This window comes from Jaculus jaculus, chromosome 8 (assembly GCF_020740685.1).
Source record: "Jaculus jaculus isolate mJacJac1 chromosome 8, mJacJac1.mat.Y.cur, whole genome shotgun sequence".
In the NCBI taxonomy this organism is placed as follows: domain Eukaryota; kingdom Metazoa; phylum Chordata; class Mammalia; order Rodentia; family Dipodidae; genus Jaculus; species Jaculus jaculus.
Window position 1 is genome coordinate 116,759,046 of NC_059109.1, and position 20,219 is coordinate 116,779,264.

The 20,219-nt window shown below is 47.2% G+C and overlaps 1 protein-coding gene across 1 annotated transcript in view; it reads right to left on the reverse strand.

Annotated features, from left to right (window-relative positions):
* Window positions 1-20,219, reverse strand: part of Soga1 (suppressor of glucose, autophagy associated 1) — an 89,064-nt gene that overhangs the window by 34,383 nt on the left and 34,462 nt on the right. Inside the window, exon 4 of the mRNA XM_045155966.1 lies at window positions 675-737. Coding sequence (XP_045011901.1) covers window positions 675-737 — 63 coding nt within the window. The remainder of the gene's footprint in view (window positions 1-674; window positions 738-20,219) is intronic.

Here is a 20,219-nt window from a genome sequence, read left to right on the forward strand (position 1 = left end):
CGGCCTCTGCCTGGCCAGCCTCAAGGAGCTGAGAGCCACAGGAAGCAGAGCCATGGATACTGTGAGCCTGAGAGTCCAGGAGAAGGGGGTGCTGGGATAGGTGACTGTTGCTACTTCAAGCATTCCTACTCCAGTATCCCCATCTGTAAGTCGGGACAATAATGTGACTCTCACACAACCATGGAGCTGGAATTCACTATGTAGTCTCAGTGTGGCCTCGAACTCATGGTGATCCTTCTACCTCTGCCTCACGAGTGCTGGGATTAAAGGCGTGCGCCACCACACCCGGCTTACACTATCTCTTACCACAAACCCAGAAAATAGGGAGAGGTGAGGACACAGAGGCCAGTAAATCGAAATGATTCTCCCCACCCAGGAGCCATCAAGCAGCAAACAAGAGGTTCAAGGTCTCCAACTCTGGACCTTGGGTTTGGTCACTACGCTTTTGGGCAAGTCAGTGTGCTGTTGCAGGGATGTCTAAGTGTGTAAGAACCTTGGGCTCAGAGGGTGCTCTGGGGACATGCAGCTGGCAGCGAGGCCCAGAAGCGGCACAGAGGAATGTAGGGTGGACAATGAGGAAGACCAGGCACCTCTGGGAACTCCCCAGGCCACTTGGCATGAGGGAATGCCTTCAGAGTGGAACGCGCCTGGGTGTGAGGAGGTGCTGGAGGTACCTGTGCCGAAGGCTTCTTATCCACCTTCCCCAGTGAGCGGGTTCCTCTTTTCTTCAAGGAGTGCTGCAAGGAGACACGGAGTCAAACCGGAAGCTCACAGAGATAACCCACACCCAACAGGCTGCCATAGAGCCTGGAGTCCCATTGAGGGGCCCATCCATGTTGAATGGCAGCCAAGGCTAAGCCAGAGGTGACCAAGTGGGCTGCAAAAGGAGGACAGGTCAGAAGCTTTGGAGGAGGTGAGTTTAAAAAAAAAAAAATTAATTATTTTATTTATTAGAGAGAGAGAGATTGGGCACTCCAGGGGCCTCTAGCCATTGCAAATGAACTCCAAACACATGTGCCACCTTGTGCACCGACTTTACGTGAGTACTGGGGAATTGAACCTGCTTTGTTGTCAAGTGCATTAACCGCTAAGCCATCTCTCCAGCTCTGGAGGAGGTGATTCTTGAACGATCCTGCTCAGGGTTCCTCCCCACTCTGCCACCCCCTCTCTCTGATCCAGTTGGCCTAGGCCAAGTCTGGAAATATTGGTCTGTGTTCTTGTCGACCAGTCACTCACCAGAGACTTTCTGAGTTCCCCTCAGGATGCGGAGAACCAAGAGAACTACACAGACAAGGGGTCAGAAGGATGCTGAGGTGCCCTACCTAGAGCCTGCTCCCTCCACAGGATAGAGATTCATTTCCCCAGGAAAGACCTCCAAGCTGAGGATTCTCCCCAGCGATGGTCACTAGCTGAGAAAAGCACCACCTCCCTGGATAAAGGACTGTGCCATGCCTCCTTGCCTTAGCTCAAATAGGCCACCCTGGCTCCACAATTGAGATCATCAGTGTGATTCAACTTCCACTCTGCCTCACTTCCTAAATAGTGTCACAGCCCTAGGGACTCACTCCTAAAACTCTGCATGCAAATCTCCATCTCAGAGGAACTGACATTTCATGGGAACTGGAGCTCAGAATGAATACTAATGAAAAAAAAATGAATATGGGTGCAAAAATAACAATTATGCAGCGGACTCAAATGATCACAAGATACTGCCAACAAAGGAGGACTCAAAATCCAGAACCTGGACTGGAGAGATGGCTTAGCAGTTAAGGCACTTGCCTGCAGAGCCAAAGGACCCAGGTTCGATTCCCAGGACGCAGGTAAAACACAAGGTGGTACATGCATCTGGACTTTGTCTGCAGTGGCTAAAGGCTCTGGAGCACTCTCTTTCTTTCCCTCTTTCTCTCTCTCAAATAATAAAGTAAATAAGATATCCTTAAAAAAAATAATAAGGGCTGGGGATGGTATGTAACAGTGGTAGAATGTTTGCCTAGCATATGAAAGGACCCAGGCTCCATCAATAGTCAAGGGGGGAAAAAAGTTCACAGGAAAAGAAAGGCAAGTGGATCTTAACCCCAGGAAAGTATTCTGCCCCACTCAGGATGGAGGCATATGCAAACAGAAACTACACTGAGTGTCATTTCTTACTGACCAGGCTGGTGAAAATCCAAACCATCTGACATTTCCATTGGTTGAGGCTCTGACAAAACAAGATTTCGTTTATTACTGGCAAGAATGCAAAAAGGCACAAGTCTCATGGCGAGACGGGGGATTTGAGGAAATGCTACAATAATCAGTACTTTAGTCTCTTGCTGTTTAAAAAAGTCATTCAATTAGACGCATGAGTCCCTTGAACACTTCCTCCCGAGAGGGATGACTCACACCGGCAGCATATGAAACCACTATGAAACATTTAGGTTGTTCTCAACTTTCCGAGCTGGGCTGCTGTACTGTGTTTCTGAAAATGTTGCCACGACTTAGATACATGCCTACCCACCTCTCACTCCTCATCCTTGTAGATGAGGCACTGATCTAAGCCAAGCCCTCTCTAGTACTGAAACAGAGAAGGGCAGGGACTTGTTCAAGGTACCCCAACCAATTCAGAAACTAGTTCTTGACTTAGCTCTTGATCAAATTCCAAAGACTCAGAGGAGAAAGTATGGCTCTGATGAAGGGAGCTAACACAACAGTCCTCAGCCTGGGGGGGGGGGGGGGATTAGGAAAAAAAAAAAACAAAAAAAAAAACCAATGCTACAGGTACCACTTCAAAGATTCTGGAATAAGTGATCTGGGGTATGTCTTGACCATCAAGATTTAAAGTAGGAGCTGGGGTCCTGGCTCAAAGGGTTAAGGTCACTTGCTTGCATAACTGTCAGCCTGAGTTCAATTCCACAGTACCCACATAAAGCCAAATGTACAAACCGGCACATGCATCTGGAGTTTATTTGCAGCAAGAGACCCTAGTGTGCCCATTCTTCCTCTCTCTCTTCATAAATAAATAAAAGATTGAAAGTAGCTCCTCAGATGCTTTTAAAGCACAGGTTGTGTCAGACAGGAACCTCCATGTGGGCTCCTAGTCTATCTTAAAAAGTCCATTTAGGGGCTGGAGAGATGGCTTAGCGGTTAAGCACTTGCCTGTGAAGCCTAAGGACCCCGGTTCGAGGCTCGATTCCCCAGGACCCACGTTAGCCAGATGCACAAGGGGGCGCACGCGTCTGGAGTTCGTTTGCAGAGGCTGGAAGCCCTGGCGCGCCCATTCTCTCTCTCTCTGTCTATTTGCCTCTCTCTCTCTCTCTCTCTCTCTCTCTCACTCTCAAATAAATAAATAAAAATGAACAACAAAAAAAAAAGTCCAATTAGGCCGGGCGTGGTGGCACATGCCTTTAATCCCAGCACTTGGGAGACAGAGGTAAGAGGATTGCTGTGAGTTTGAGTCCAGCCTAACACTACATAGTGAGTTCCAGGTCAGCCTGGACTACAGCGAAACCCTACCTCGGGGAAAAAAAAAAAAAAAAAGTCCAATTAGGGGCTGGGTATGGTGGCGTACACCTTTAATCCCAGCACTTGGGAGGCCAAAGTAGAAGGATCACCGTAAATTTGAGGCCACCCTGAGAATTTAGAATGAATTCTAGGTCAGTCTGGGCTAGAGGGAGACCCTACCTTGAAAAAAAAAAAAAGTCTAATCAAGGGCTGAAGAGATGGCTCAATAGTTAAGGTGTTTTTTTGAAAAGCCCAATGACCGGGGTCCGAGTTCCCAGTACCCATATAAAGCCAGGTGCACCAAGTGGCACATGCATCTGGAGTTACTTTGCAGCAGCTGGAAACTCTAGCAAACCCATTGTCTCTGTCTCTCTTTTTTCTGTCTCTGCTTGCAAACAAAGAAATTTAAAAACATATATATATATATATATATATATATATATATTGTTTTGTTTTGTTTTGTTTTTTGAGGTTAGGTCTCACTCTAGCCTAGGCTGACCTGGAATTCACTTTGTAGTCTCAGGGTGGCCTCGAACTAACGGCGATCCTTCTACCTCTGCCTCCCAAGTGCTGGGATTAAAGGCGTGCGCCACCACACCCAGCAAATAAAAATATTTTAAAATATAAAATGAAGTCCACTCAGATCCTAGAGACCTTCTGAGATGCAAATGAGGCAGGAAAGTGGAGACAAGCATTAGATGCCACCAGGGATCCCCAAATCTTTCAAAACGCGGAAGGGGGTGTGAGGACTGGGTTACAAAACAAGACCTTTCAGAAGAGCTGGGGTACCAGGACCTGGGCCCTGAAGAGGGTGCTCAGAGGAAGACCCCCATGGAATGACAAGGCAGAGGGTCTGGGTCAGATTCCCGGCCTCAGCTGGGAGTGGTTCCGAAGAACCCGGCATTGGGGAAACTCCTTCCTTTTCCTGTAAATCCATCTATTTTTTTTCCCCATTCATGAAGCTGGGCCATGGGCTAGGTGACCACAGCTCCTTCAAGGCTTTCTGGCCCCCAGGAAGGAAGTGAAGTAACAAGTAGGTGACATGGTCTTCAAAGGCACTGAGATTTCTCAGATACCTCATCATGACAGTGACAATTAAGGTCTCTGAGACACCCTGGGTTGTGTTTTGTTTTGAAGTAGGGTCACATCTCACTGTAGCCCAGGCTCACCTGGAACTCACTCTGTAGCCTGAGCTGGCCTTGAACTCATGGTGATCCTCTTACGTCAGCCTTCTGGGTGCTGAGATGATAAGCAGGAGCCATCACACCTGGCTTTGTGCGCCTGTGTCTGTCTAATTGTTTTAGCACTGGGAAGACCAGACTCCACCTCCATTGCCATAGGCCTGCATGACAGACCCTTGCACCTATTTCTATCCACCTTTTTTGTTGGGTGCTGGGGATCGGAATTACAATCAGGAGGCTTGCAAAGCAAGTGCCTTTAACCACTGAGACATCTCCCCAGTACTGAGACACTTTGTGAAAGGACATAACCCGCAAGTCAAACTTCCAACCCAAATGTGGCAACCGAAAGAGGAGAGGAAAAACGAACTACGTCCAGCCAATAGAAAACCTCTCACCCCTGAAAGAAAAGAGGTCCTGACACACCACAGCATAGGTGCCCTGAGGACATCATGTGAAGTGAACCATGCCAGCCAGACATGACAAGCCATGTCAAAGTAAGGTTCTGTTTTCACAAAACGTCCAGGCCAGGCAAAGCCACAAAGACAGTACATTAATGACCTCCCAGAGCACTGCAGGAGAATGGGGAGCAACTGTTGTTGGTGTGAGGGGTACGGGGGAAGGTGGCAAAAAGGTCTTGGGAATGAAGGGTAGTGATGGTCGTATGACTGTGATATGTTAACAACCACTGAACTGTGCACTTAGAAAGACAAACTTGGGGGGGGGGGACTGGAGAGATGGCTCAACAGTTAAGGTGCTTGTCTGCCATGTGTAACAGCATTCCCCAGGACAGACATAAAGCCAATGCACAAAGCGGTGCATCCATCTGGAGTTCGTTTGCAATGGCTAGAGACCCTGGCATACCCATATTCATTCATTCTCTGTCTCTCTCTCATCTCCTTGCAAATAAATCAATCAATAATTTTTTTTTTTTAAGCCAGGCGTGGTGGCGCACACCTTTAATCCCAGCTCTCGGGAGGCAGAGGTAGGAGGATCATCATGAATTCCAGGTCAGCCTGGGCTAGAGTGAGACCCTACCTCGAAAAAAAAAAAATTAGGGCTGGAGACATGGCTTAGCTGTGAACCCTAAGGACCCCGGTTTGAGGCTCGATTCCCCAGGACTCACAGTAACCAGATGCACAAGGGGGCACACACGTCGAGTTCGTTTGCAGTGGCTGGAAGCCCTGGCGCGCCCATTCTCTCTCTCTCCCTCTGTCTGCCTCTTTCTGTCACTTTCAAATAAATAAAAAAATATTTTAAAAAATTTCAAAAAGGCAAACTTGGATATTTGCCTAACATAGGTTTGTGATTCCCAGCACTGCCAATAAAGGAGTGGGGATGTGGGGAGCAAACATGGTATGTTAATTACATCTTAATAAAAGTTACTTAAAAACAAACAAACAAGGGCTGGAGAGATGGCTTAGCGGTTAAGCGCTTGCCTGTGAAGCTTAAGGACCCCGGTTCGAGGCTCGGTTCCCCAGGTCCCACGTTAGCCAGATGCACAAGGGGGCGCACGCGTCTGGAGTTCGTTTGCAGAGGCTGGAAGCCCTGGCGCGCCCATTCTCTCTCTCTCCCTCTATCTGTCTTTCTCTCTGTGTCTGTCGCTCTCAAATAAATAAATAAAAAATGAACAAAAAAAAATTAAAAAAAAAAACAAAAAAACCTAAATAGCCAGGTGTGGTAGCACATACTTAGAATCCTAGCATCCAGGAGACTAAGGAGAAGGATTATAGCAAGTTTGAGTCTAGCTTGCCTAGTCTACGTAGTAATTTCCAGACTAGCCAGGTCTACACAGCAAGACCCTTGGGAGGAGAGGGAATGCTGTGGTGCTGGGCGTGGTGGCACACGCCTTTAATCCCAGCACTCGGGAGGCAGAGGTAGGAGGATTGCCATGAGTTCAAGGGCACCCTGAGATGACAGAGTTAATTCCAGGTCAGCCTGGACCAGAGTGAGACCCTACCTCGAAAAAATAAAAAATGCTGTGGTGATGTAAATCGCATGTCATCCATAGACTCATGTGTTCTGTGTGCTTGGTTCCCAGATAATGGCAATGTGGAGAGCCTTGCCAGAGGAGGTGTGTTGCTAGGGGTATTAATAGCCAGCTCCCCTCCCCCACCATTAGAACTCAGCTCCCTCTTGCTGCTTTCAGCCAGCTGCTGTGGCAAGAGATGATGTCCAGCCTCTGCTCTACCATCCTTTCCCTGCCATCATGAGGCTTCCCCTTAAGACTGTAAGCCAGAAATAAACCCTCTCCTTCCATCTGCTGCTTCTGGACAAGTGTTTTGTCCCACCAGGGCGAAGAATCAAGAGTTTAATAAGAGAGCTGAAGATGAGGCTGGAGAGATGGCTTAGTGGTTAAGGTGCTTGACTATGAAGCCTAAGGACCCAGGTTCAATTCTCTAGTACCTACATAAGCCAGATGCACAAAGTAGCACATGCATGTGTAGTAGCTCGTTTACAGTGGCTACAGGTCCTGCCGTGCCCATTCTCTCTCTCCCTCCCTCCCTCTGTCTCAAATTAATAAATTACATATTTTTTTTTTGGTTTTTTTTTTTTGAGGTAGGGTCCAGGCTGACCTGGAATTCACTATATAGTCTCAGGCTGGCCTCGAACTCACAGCAATCCTCCTACCCCTGCCTCCCGAGTGCTGGGATTAAAGGCATGTATCACCACACCCAGCTAATAAAATATTTTTAAAAAAACAGAGTTTAGGGCTGGAGAGATGGCTTAGCGATTAAGGTTCCTGCCTGCAAGCCTAAGGACCCATGTTCGACTTTACGTGTCCCACATAAGCCAGACTCACAAAGGTGAGGTAAGCGCAAGGCTGCACATGCCCACTAGGTGGCACAAGTGTTTGGGGTTCAAATGCAGTGGCTGAGGCCCTGGCACGCCAATTCTCTCTCTCTCTAATAATAAAATGTAAAAAGAAAAATTTAAGAGTTTAATAAGAACCAGGGCTACATGATGTATTGTAGACCAACCTAAGCTACCTAGCAAAAGCCTGTCTCAAATAAAGAAAAACCAACCGGAGCACAGAAAAGTCCACTCTTGCTTTAAAGCATGTTTATCAAGTAGATAGCACCAAGGCCCCTTTCTGTGCACCCCCCCCATCCTTCTCCATCCCTAGGGGACCCTGGTCAACGTTCTAGAGGTCCTTTTAGAACTCCGGCTCTGTGTTTAAGAGACTGAAATAGACAGGGCCATTTTGGCCTTTCTTTCCTTCCTATGTTTATTTGGTTCTGTGATCTTTGATTTTTATAATAAGCACTTGTAGGCAGCAGAAAACCCAGCATTTTTCCAAGTGTCTATCCACGCGATACAATCTTGAACATCACAGAAAACAGTGGGCACAGCACAAGCCTGTATTTATTTATTTGTTAAATGCATAGAAATGCGCATTGTTAAGCACAGAGAATGACCTGGAAAAATACAAAGCAGACTGCGTCCCAGGTTGGACTGCCGAGTAGAGGGTGGGACTGGCCGGGGAAGGCTTTCTTTCACTTTATGTATCTTTTTATAGCAGTTCTATCGTGTCGAATAGATGCCACACGAACATTCAAAGTGCACCAAGTGGAAGAGAGGGACCCGGTCCCCAGTTCTCCTGCCCCCCCTGGCAGCCAGTGTAGCCACAGCTTTCTGGAGCTTTCCCCAGAGGTATGCCAGGCATGCGCTTATGCGCTTTTACAATGAGGTGCTTGCCTCATTAAGTTTATAGTGCTTTTTTTTTTTACATTAAGAAAAAGCATGTAACATACACATTAAAACAGTATGGATGTATGTAGACACAGAAACACTTTGCTATTTGTTCACGCACCCAAACAGGAATTCCACAAAGTACTGGATTGCAGGACCTGTATGGCAATTCTCCTCATAGCTTAGCGCGTTCTCCACCCTTTCTCTGCTAGGAATGTACCATGGACTTGTCAGGAGGCAGGGGAAAAAAAAAAAATCAAACAGGAACTTTCTGGTACAGGTCACACACCTTCCGGGCAGAGAAGGCCGAGTGGCTGGCACCTGGCACAAAGGAGGCAGGCAAGCACTGAGGGGCCCAGCAGCAGCTCTCTGGGGACTGAGGCGCTTCCAGTCACTCTGTCTTGGACTGGACTCGCCCCCACCACATGGAAGCCATTTGGGCTCCCACACTGCCCTGCGGCACCAGAGGGAAAACAAGGCAGGCTCAGAGAGCTCAAGGCCCTCCTTCCCCTCTGAGGAGCAGCAGCTGGTCAGGCGCCTGGGGGGGCTACCATGGCCCCTCGAGGGAGCCAGAGTCTGTCAGAGCCCCTTTGTGGAGCCGATCCCAAGGTGGGGCCAGTCCTGGCCCAAGAGGTAAATGTTCTGGCCCTGGGCCTCTGGAGGGCAGACCAGGACACCAGAGAAAAGGGCAGGGCCAAGACAGAGGTAGTGCCCAGCCCAAGGGCACATTTTTCTGGCTGCCAGACAGCAGGGCTTTCCCCACCCATCAGGCCCTCACAAGGCCACTGGGAGCCATCTAAGTTGCCCTTCCATCATGGTTTCAACTGTTCCCAGGAGGAGCCCAAGTCCCCTCCTTCCCAGGAGCCCCCTCAGCCCAGCAGAGAGCTGCCTGAACCCTCTAATACCTCCCTGTCTCCTTGTTGCTGCCTCACCATATATGGAAGGATGCTCAGAGAGATCTCACTGAGATCCCAAGCTTACTCTGGGGACATCAGAACTGACTGCTCAGGGGTTTGGGTTTGGGGTACACCTCCAAGACTGGGGCGCGCTCTCTCTAGCGTGGCCGAAAGCACCAAGCAGGCAAGCCACGTGGCTCCTGGGGAGAGAAAACGGGTTTCGACGTGTGTTCCTGGGAAGACAGGGCTGATTGGGGGGAGTTGGGGGGGGTGGTTTTCAACGCGGCTGCTCCTTCCACAGGCAACTGGCAGCTCCCCAGAGGGTGCCCCTGCCAGAGCAGCAGAAGCATGTTTATTCAGCAGAGGCTTCTCCAGGCCCACAGCCAGGGAGTGGCTGGTTGGGACAGTGACGATAATAGCACATACTGTATTTAGCAGCCCTTATTCTCCGCTGAGCCTTTTCCAGCTTGTCTCATTTAATTCTCACAAACACTCCTGAGAAGTAAAACCCAATATTCCCACTTTGTAAATAGACCAAGCGAGTACGGGAGCAGTTATGCCATTTGCCCACAGCTACAATCCCTCTCAAGTTAAGTGGCAAAGCCAAGAATCACGCCCAGGCCTGAGCAGTGCCAAGTCCAGGCTCACCTGCGGCGCGCAGACCACGGTGAAGACTGCACCGCCCGTGGCAGGACCGGGACCTGACTCCAAGCAGTCTAACGCCACGGCACTCTTGCCCCCCTCACCAGGAAAGAAATCCAAACGAGAAATGCATGCCATGTGAATAGTCTTATTGGGGTACACAGATTCTTGAAGGTTCTGCAAATACAAGAGGGCCCTGGGAAAGGCCCGGGCGGGGAAAGGAGGGCAGGGGCATCATCACCATAGTGAAAAAGGGAGGTAGGTCCTTGGACCCCAAACCCTGGGTTCATGTTTGCATTTAGCTAATGAACTGGGCAAACCATGAAGCTGAAGAGAAGAGTCAGTGGTTAAGGCGCTTGCCCGTAAAGCATAAAGACCCAAGTTTGAGGCAAGCCCAACAGACTGACCTTTTTTTTTCTGATTTATTTGTATTTATTTATTTTTTTATATGAGGCAGAGGGAGGGACAGAGAGAGAGAGAAAGAGTGAGAGTGAGAATGTGCATGCCAGGGCCTCTAGTCACTGCAAACGAACTCCAGACACATACGCCACCATGTGCATCTGGCTTATGTGGGACCTGGAGAATCGAACCTGGATCCTTAGGCTTTGCGGGCAAGTGCCTTAACCACTAAGCCATCTCTCCAGCCCTGGCCTTTATTTTTTTATGCGAGAGTGAGAGAGGGAGGGGAGACAGAGCAAGAGAGAGAGAACTGGTGCACCAGGGCCTCCGCCACTTCAGTCAAACTCCAGATGTGTGCACCACCTTGTGCTTGCACCTGCGTCACCTTGTGCGTCTGGCTTACGTGGGGACCTGGAGAGTTGAACGTGAGGGCCCAAGTTTTATCCCTCAGTACCCACGAAAAGCCAGGTGCACAGAGGGGCACATGATTCTGAAGTCCATTTGAAGCGACTGGAGGCCTTGGCTTGCCCATTCTCTCTGTCTGTTTCCTATCTCTCTGCTTGCAAATAAATTTAAAAAAATTTTTTTTAAATAAAGTATTGGGGACTGGAGAGATGGCTTAGCGGTTAAGGCATTTGCCTGCAAAGCCAAAGGATCCGGGTTCTACTCTTCAGGACCCACATAAGCCAGATACACAAGGGGGTGCATGTATCTGGAGTTCGTTTGCAGCAGCTAGAGGCCCTGGCATGCCCATTCTCTCTCTCTCTTAAATAAATAAATAAAAAATATTTTTTTTTTAAAGAAAGAATTGGGCAAACCAAACAGACGGATAATTATTAAATTATTATATTTATTGAGGGAAGTACAGAACCAAGGGAAGGAAAATGAATACACCCACATGGTCTGAGAGGCCAGGTGGTGGGCCTGGAAAAACCATAAAAAGAGTTAGAGAGCCAGGCATGGTGGTGTACGCCTTTAATTCCAGTACCTGGGAAGCAGAGGCAGGAGGATCGCCGTGAATTCAGTTCAAGGCTGCCCTGAGACTACTGAGTGAACTCCAGGTCAGCCTAGGCTAGAGTAAGACCCTACCTCAAAGAGAAAAAAAAAAAAAGAGAGAGAGAGAAAGAGAGAGTTAGAGAGGAGAGAAAAGAAAGTACAGAGAGTTCTTGGCAAGGGGAGGACAGGAAGGGATAAAGAGCCCACGTGTTAGTAGGGTTAAGGGGGATCTCCCCTTGTGGAGGTTCAGAAGTGGTCAGACAGCCCAGAGCTCAAAGAGCTTGCCCTCCCCTTGTAAATGTATTTATAACCTTATGTTATTGTAGTGTGCATTACCTTCTGGCTCAGGTGAGCCAGAGAGACAGCGGATTGGTCTAGGTTAGGGGCTGGCTCAGGAAGACACCAGCATGATGCCAAATCCTGGGAGCTGAGCTTTACCAACCATAATATCAGGATTAGATTTAAATTCTAGGAAAGGGGACCTCCCTCCCAGGAGGGGCTCAGGTTATTTGTGGAAAAGCAGATCTAGAGAAAAGATAAGAAATCAGATCATATATATATTTTTTAAAAACCCATATTTTATTTATTTATTTATTTGAGAGAGAATGGGTACTCCAGGGCCTCCAGCCACTGCAAATGAACTCCAGATACTTGGGTCTCCTTGTGCATCTGGCTAATGTGGGTCCTGGGGAATCAAACCGGGGTCTTTTGGCTTTGCAGGCAAATGCCTTAACTGCTAAGCCATCTTCTCCAGCCCCAGATCATATTTTGATCTCTAGCAAAGTAGAGACTACAAAGTCAGGGCCCCATCACCCTAACTTCCTAACAAAGCTACCTGACTCCCTCTCAGTAGGACTCAGTGTGAGTTTGTGAGACCCAGGGTCCTGGATTTGAATTCCAATTTTGTTTTTGCCCAGTCCCATCCATTTAGAACAATCCTGCTCCTAGGTATAAACCAGAAGAAATGGAAACAGAACAGAAATTGCATGTGAATGTTACAGCAGCATTATTCATAATAATTGGAAAGCCAAAACCCAAATGCCATCAACTGATGAACAAATATAATGTGTTCTACCCGTAGCATGGACTGTCACCCAGCCATCAAGAAGGAATACAAGTTTAACACGGATGGCTAAAGTCTGAAAACCTCTGCTAAGTAGAAGATGCCAGTCACCCAGAAATCACACACGGTATGATTCCATTTGAACACAGTGGATAAACATATAGACAGAAAGTGGGCTAACAATTGCCAGGGGCTAGAGGGAATGTTTGTGTGTCGTGGGGGATGGCGACTGCTAAGAGATGCGGTGATCTACACATGAATTCACTAAACCAAAGTGCACACTTTAAAATGGTGAAATGGGGCTGCAGAGATGGCTTAGCGGTTAAGCGCTTGCCTGTGAAGCCTAAGGACCCTGGTTCGAGGCTCGGTTCCCCAGGTCCCACATTAGCCAGATGCACAAGGGGGCGCACGCGTCTGGAGTTCGTTTGCAGAGGCTGGAAGCCCTGGCGCGCCCATTCTCTCTCTCTCCCTCTATCTGTCTTTCTCCCTGTGTCTGTCGCTCTCAAATAAATAAATAAAAATTGAACAAAAAAAAAAAAACAATAAAATGGTGAAATGTGTGGTGTGTGAATTAAAGTGCAACATAAAAATTGCTGAAAAGCCGGGAATGGTAGCACATGCACTCGGGAGGCAGAGGCAGGAGGATCGTCATGGGTTCACGACCACCCTGAGACTACATAGTGAATTCCAGGTCAGCCTGGGCTACAGCGAGACCCTATCTGGAAAAAAAAAAAAAAATGCTGAGAGAGGGCTGGAGGGATGGCTCAGCGGTTAAGGCACTTGCGTGCGAAGCCTACCAACTGGAGTTTGGTTCCCCAGGACCCACGTACAGCCAGATGCACAAAGAGGTGCGTGCACCAGGAGTTCCTTTGCAGCAAGTGGAGGCCCTGGTGAGCCCATTCTGTCTGTCTGTCTGTCTCTTTCTCTGTCTGTTTGCAAATAAATAAATAATCTAAAAGAAATTGCTGAGACAGAAGTAGCACCTAAAAGTGAGGACCACATCACGGTGCGTGTGGGGAGGCTGTGGAGGGTTCAAGAACATCTAGACATCCGCACAAGGCTGGCCATGCCTGGCCCGGGACGAGCACTGTGTCCTAACAAGTCACGACAACACTATCGCTGGCCTGCTGCCTGAGTGCATGGGGAGAGGGAGGAGGCTGCAGCAGCCCAGCTGGGCCACAGGGCCACTGCAAGGGTGTGTCACCTCCCTTCTGTCTCACCAAGAGCTGTCTCCATGGCAACAGCATCAGTTCAGGCCAGGGGCTCCCATTCCCAGTCGGGTGACGGCATTGCCTCAGCAACCTGTCAGGATGGCCAAGGCAGATCCCGCTGATGGGGCTGCGGCTCTGGCAGAAGAATCGCTGAGGGACCCTTGTCTCCATAGAAACCGTGTCAGGAAGGAGAGGGAGGAAGAGAGGGCAAACAGCAAATAAACACAGGATGCTGAAACACCAGGAGTGCGTCAGGAGAATCCGCCTGTGGCATCTGCCGTCCAGGGACATGAAACAGTGTCTCTTTAGTATCTGCTGTGGGCCAGGCTCCACCCAAGGCTTCTGCATCCAAAAACTTAAAATTTATATTTAAAATTTCATGAATAATACCCCAAGAACATTGGTCTTTTTTAGACATCGTCTATGTTGCTCAGGTTGGTTTTGAACTCCTGAACTCAAAGCCATCCTCCCTGCCCCCAGCATCCCTAGTAGCTGGGACTATAGGAGTGTCCCTCCATGACTACCTTAAGTACATTTCTTTTCTTTTTTCTTTTCCTTTCTTTCCTTCCTTCCTTCTGTTTTTTTTCTTTTAATTTTTCTTTTCCAAGGTAGGGTCTTGCTCTAGCAGAGGTAATTTATTTTTTTATATTTGATTTATTTATTTGAGAGAAAGATTAAGAGGGGGAGAGAGGGAGAGAGAAAGAGGGAGGGAGGAAGAGAATGAGAATGGGCATGCCAGGGCCTCTAGCCACTGCAAACGAACTCCAGACACATGTGCCACCTTGTGCATCTCGCTTACATGGGTTCTGGGGAATTGAACCGGGGTCCTTAGGCCTCGCAGGCAAGCACCTTAACCACTAAGCCATCTCTCCAGCCCTCTTTCTTTTCTTTTCTTTTTTTTTTTTTTTTTTTTTTTTTTTACACAGGGTCATACACTATACCCCAGGTTGGTCTGGAATCACCACATAGTCCAGACTATCCTGAACTTGCAGTAATCCTAGCTCAGCATCCAAAATTCTGGCACTAAGTACCTCATTATTCAAAAACCCCTAATTTAGGATGGTAATGCAGCTCAATGCAGAACACTTGCCTAACACACACACAAAACATCAGGTTTCATGTACAGTACCACGAACAAAAGAAAATATAGCTGGGCTGGAGTGAAGACTTAGTGGTTAAGGTGCTTGCCTGCAAAGCCTAAGGATCCAGGGTCAATTCCCCAGTACCCAGGTAAGCCAGATGCACAAGGTGGTGTATACATCTAGAGTTCATTTGCAGTGGTTAGAGGTCCTCGCACATCCGTTCTCTTTCGCTCTATCTCTCTCTCTCCCTCTCCCTGTCTCTTTCTAATAAAATATTTCTTAAAATATATCAAATCCCTAACAACAGAATTAACAGAATAAAAAGTGAAATCATTCTCTCCTACTTCCCCCATCCCATTTCTTATTTATTTATTTATTTTTGGTTTTTCAAGGTAGGGTTTCACTCTAGCTCAGACTGACCTGGAACTCATTATGTAGTCTCAGGGTGGCCTCGAACTCATGGTAGTCCTCCTACCTCTGCCTCCAAGCGCTGGCATTAAAGGCATGTGCCACCATGCCCAGCTCCTCCACCCCATTTCTAACTTGTTATTTTGGCAAGCCTTTCTCCAGATGTTTCCAGTACACTCACACATAGATATGTTGCTTCAAAGCCACTGTGTTGTCAGTGCCAAACACGTGATCCTGCACTTGGGTGGCTAAAGCAAGAGGATCATAAGCTACACAGTGAGACCCTGTATAAAAAAATAAAACAAGGGCTGGAGAGATGACTCAGTGGCTAAGGCATTTCCCTGCCATGCCTAAGGACCTGGATTTGATTCCCCAGTACCCATGTAAAGTCAGATGCACAAGGTGGCACATGCATCTAGGGTTCATTTGCACTACCCCTTTCTATCACTCTCTCTTAAATAACTAAATAACATATATTAAAAAAAAAAAAAAAAAAAAAAACTTCAGTAGCCGGGTGTGGTGGTCATGCCTTTAATCCTAGTACTCCGGAGGCAGAGGTAGAAGGATCGCCATGAGTTTGAGGTCATCCTGAGACTACATAGTGAATTCCAGGTCAGCCTGGACTGGAGTGAGACCCTGCCTCAAAAAACAAACAACAACAACAAAAAAAAAACAAAAACAAAAACAAAAACTTCAGGAGGCTGGGTGTGGTGGCACATACCTTTCTTTAATCCCAGCACTCCAGAGGGAGAGGTAGAAGGATTGCCATGAGTTTGAGGCCACCCTGAGACTACATAGTAAATTCCAGATCAGCCTGAGCTAGAGTGAAACCCTACCTCGAAAAACCAGGAAGGGGGAAAATAAATTCTTCCATAGGGAGCTGGAGAAATGGCTTAGTGGTTAAGGTTCTTGCCTGAGAAGCCTAAGGGCTCAGGTTCAACTCCCCAGAACCCATATAAGCCATATGCACAAGGGGGCGCACGCATCTGGAGTTTGTTTGCAGTGGCTGGAGGCCCTGGTATGCCTATTTTCTCTCTCTCTCTAATAAATAAATAAATAAATAAATAAATAAATAAATATTAAAAAAATAAAAATCTTGAGCAGGGCATGGTGGTGCACACCTTTAATCCCAGGACTTGAAAGGCATATGTAGGAGGATCACCATGAGTTCAAGGCCAGCCTGAGGCTACATAGTGAATTCCACGTCAGCCTGGGCAAGAGCAAGACCCTACCTCAAAAAACAAAAACAGCAACAACAAAAAGTTGGAAAATAGCTCAGCAGTTAAAGGTGCTTGCTTGTAGAGCCTAATGGCCTTGGTCCAATACCTCAGTACCCAAATAAAGCCAGATGCACAAAGTGGCATATACATCTGGAATTTGTTTGCAGTAACAGGAGGCCCTGGTGTGCCCATACTCACTCTTTTTTCTGTCTGCCTCTTTTTCTCTCAAGTAAATGAAATACTTAAACAAAACAAAAACTAATAGCAGCATCAAAAAACCCCACTCTGGTATGTATGACTTCTCAAAAGTCAGATCACAAAATATATACAGTTCTTTCCTCCGTCCCTTCCTTCCTCTTTTCCTTCTTTCTGCCATACTGGAATTCAAACATAGAGTCTCACACATTACTCAATGCTCTACCAGTGAGCCACATCCCAAGCCCATTGTGATAATTTGGAGACAGGGTCTAGGTAAGTTGCCCAAGCTTATTTTGAACTTACTCTGTAGCCCAGACAGGCCTTAAACTTGTAATCAGCCACCAAGAAGATGGGATCACAAGCCTAAGTCACCAAATCCAGCTTTTTCATTTATTTATTTATTATTATTATTTTTAAATTTATTAAGTTAAGAGGGAGAGAAAGAAGCAGAAAAAGAGGGAGACAGAGAGAGAATGGGTGTGCCAGGGGCCTCTAGCCATTGCAAACGAATTCCAGACACACGTACCACCTTGTGCATCTGGCTTACGTGGGTCCTGGGGACTCGAACCTGGGTCCTTAGGCTTTGCAGGCAAGTGCCTTAACTAGTGAGCCATCTCTCCAGCCCATTATTTATTGTGTGTTGTGTGTGTGTGTCTGAGTGTGGATATGCACACAAATGGAGCTCAGAGGACAGGCTTGGGTGTGAGTCCTAACCTTCCACCTCATTTGATATAAGGTCTCTGTTGCTCACTGCTGCATACGCCAGACTAGCTGGCCCTGGAGCTCTTGGGGATCTTCCCATCTCTACTCCCGCCTTGTCACAGGAGTCCTGGGATCACAGATGCACTCTTCTGCATCTGCCTTGTGTATGGCCTGGGGATCTACATTTAGGTCCTTGTTCTTGTGCAGAAGTACTTTATCCAAAGAGCCATCTCCCCGCTCCCTGGTCCGCTCTATGACTTTCCTCCCCTGAATCTTTTCATATCAGGACACATATACATCTACTTTTTCTTTTTTCTTTCTTTCTTTCTTTCTTTCTCTCTTTTATTTTATTTTATTTTATTGTGAAGATCTGAAATTTAAGCCTGGTGTGGCGGCACATGCCTTTAATGTCAGCACTTGGGAGGCAGAGGTAGGAGAATCACAGTGAGTTCAAGGCCATGTTGAGACTACAGAGTGATTTCCAGGTCAGCCTGAGCTAGAGTGAGGCCCTACCTCAAAAAATAAAATAAAATAAAATAAAACCACTCCCCTTGCCACACCTATGGATTTTTTTCATATATATAAAAAATTTTTAGGTTTTTTTTTTTTTTTTTTTGGTTTTTCAAGGGAGGGTCTCATTTTAGCTCAAGCTGACCTGGAAGTCACTATGTAGTCTCACGGTGGTCTTGAACTCAAGGCGATCGATCCTCCTATCTCTGCCTCCCGAGTGCTGGGATTAAAGGTGTGTGCCACCACGCCTGGCTCTAAACATTTTTCTTTTCATTGTGGTACAATATGCAATTTTCTTACATTTTGCTTTCATACTTATGGTGCTAGGGATTGAACCTAGGCCTCGTGCATGTTAAAAACTCACTCTAGCTGGGTGTGGTGGAACACAGCTTTAGTCCCAGCACTCAGGAGGAGGCAGAGGTAGGAGGATCGCTGTGAGTTCAAGGCCACTCTGAGACTACATAGTGAATTCCAGGTCAGGCTGGGCTAGGGTAAGACCCAACCTAAAAAGCAAAACAAAACAAACAAACAAAAATCTAACACTAAGATACAGCCCCAGCTACAAATAACCAAATAACCACTGTTAACAGATAGCTCAGCAGCTTTTCTTTTTTCTTTTCCTACCTTTTTTCCTTCCTTCACTTCTTTTATTGTTGCTCTTGCTTATTTTTAAATATTTTATTTTTATTTTATTTATTCGAGAGAGAGAGAAGCAGAGGGAGAGAGATAGAGAGAGAATGGGTGTGCCAGGGCCTCCAGCTTCTGCAAATGAACTCCAGACACACGTGCCACCTTGTGCATCTGGCTTATATGAGTCCCAGGGAATCGAACCTAGGTCCTTTGGCTTTGCCAGCAAATGCCTTAATGGCTAAGCCATCTCCCCCACCCTTGTTGTTGTTTTTGAGGTAGGGTTTCACTCTAGCCTAGGCTGACCTGGAAGTAGTCTCAGTGCTTCAGTGCTAGGATTAAAGACGTGCACCACCATGCCTGGCTCTTTTTTTTTTTTTTTTTTTTGAGGCCGGGTCTCATGTGGTTCAGGTTGGCCCCACACTGGCTATGTAGCCAAGAATGACATCACCTCCTGCTTCTCTTGCTTCCATGCCAAAGGCTGGGATCACAGGTGTGCACCACCACTTCCTGTTTAAGAACATGCATCATGGGTAGACACAGCCTCTGCCTCCACAATCCTCCCATCATCCCAAATGAAGCCTTGCCCACCCTGAACCCCAGCTCCTCACTCCCTCCTCCCCAGCCCAGAAGCCTACTACTGTCTCTATGAAGGGGACTATTCTAGAATCTCATGGTAAGTGGGAAATACAGTTATCCTTAACACATCTGGCTTGTTCCACTTGCCATAATGCTTTCCAGGCCCACCCACGCTGTAGCACGCACTCCTTCACGTCTATATTCTCCATTAACCATACACTCCTCATTTCATTCATCTATCCGTCCACTGACAGCTGGGGTGCCTCTATCTTTTCATTACTGTGAACAGGGCCGCTATAAATGTGAATGTACAAGCATCTCTGTGGCCCTGCTCTCAATTCTTTGGAGAATATACCCGGATTTAGAACTGCCACGTCCTTACACTAAATCTGTGTTTGCATTTTTTTGTTTGTTTGTTTGGTTTTGGTTTTTCAAGGTAGGGTCTCACTCTAGCCCATGCTGACCTAGAATTCACTACATAGTCTCAGACTGGCCTCAATCTCAAAGCCTCCCGAGTGCTGGGATTAAAGGCGTGCACCACCATGCCCAGTCTTGTGCTTGTTTTGTGAGATGTTGTCACATCATCTCTTTTTAACTTTTCCATAGAGGACTGGGCAGATGGCTCAGAGGTTAAGTGGCTTGCTTACTGAAACCTGCTGGCCCAGGTTCAATTTCCCCAGCACCCATGTAAAAGCCAGACAGATGTGAAGTGCATTTGTGATTCCAGGGTACCTTACAACAATGGGAGGTGGGGCGAGAACTCTAAAGCTTGTGGACCAAACTAATTTGCAGCGAGAGACCCTGACTCACAGTAAGTGAAGCACAGACACCTTGAGGTTGTTCTTTGATGGTCACATGCATGCCATGGCAGGGGCACGACCACCCCAACACACACACACACACACACACACGCATACAAAAACACACATATATGTAAACAATAAAATCCAACTTCTCCATACTATGCTATAAATTTCTCCTCTTGTCCCCTTCCCTCCTCTTTTCTTTTCACGTCTTCTCGATGATAGGACTGAACCCAGGCCTTACATGTGTTAAGTATGTGCTTCACCACTGGGCTACACCCCAGCGCCTCTCGTCACACAAACTTATTAGTGACCTGAAGTGGTCTCTTATGCCGAATACTGTTTTTTTGTTTGTTTGTTTTTTTAATAATTTTTTATTTATTTATTTGAGAGCGACAGACACAGAGAGAAAGACAGAAGGAGAGAGAGAGAATGGGCGCGCCAGGGCTTCCAGCCTCTGCAAACGAACTCCAGACGTGTGCGTCCCCTTGTGCATCTGGCTAACGTGGGACCTGGGGAACCGAGCCTCGAA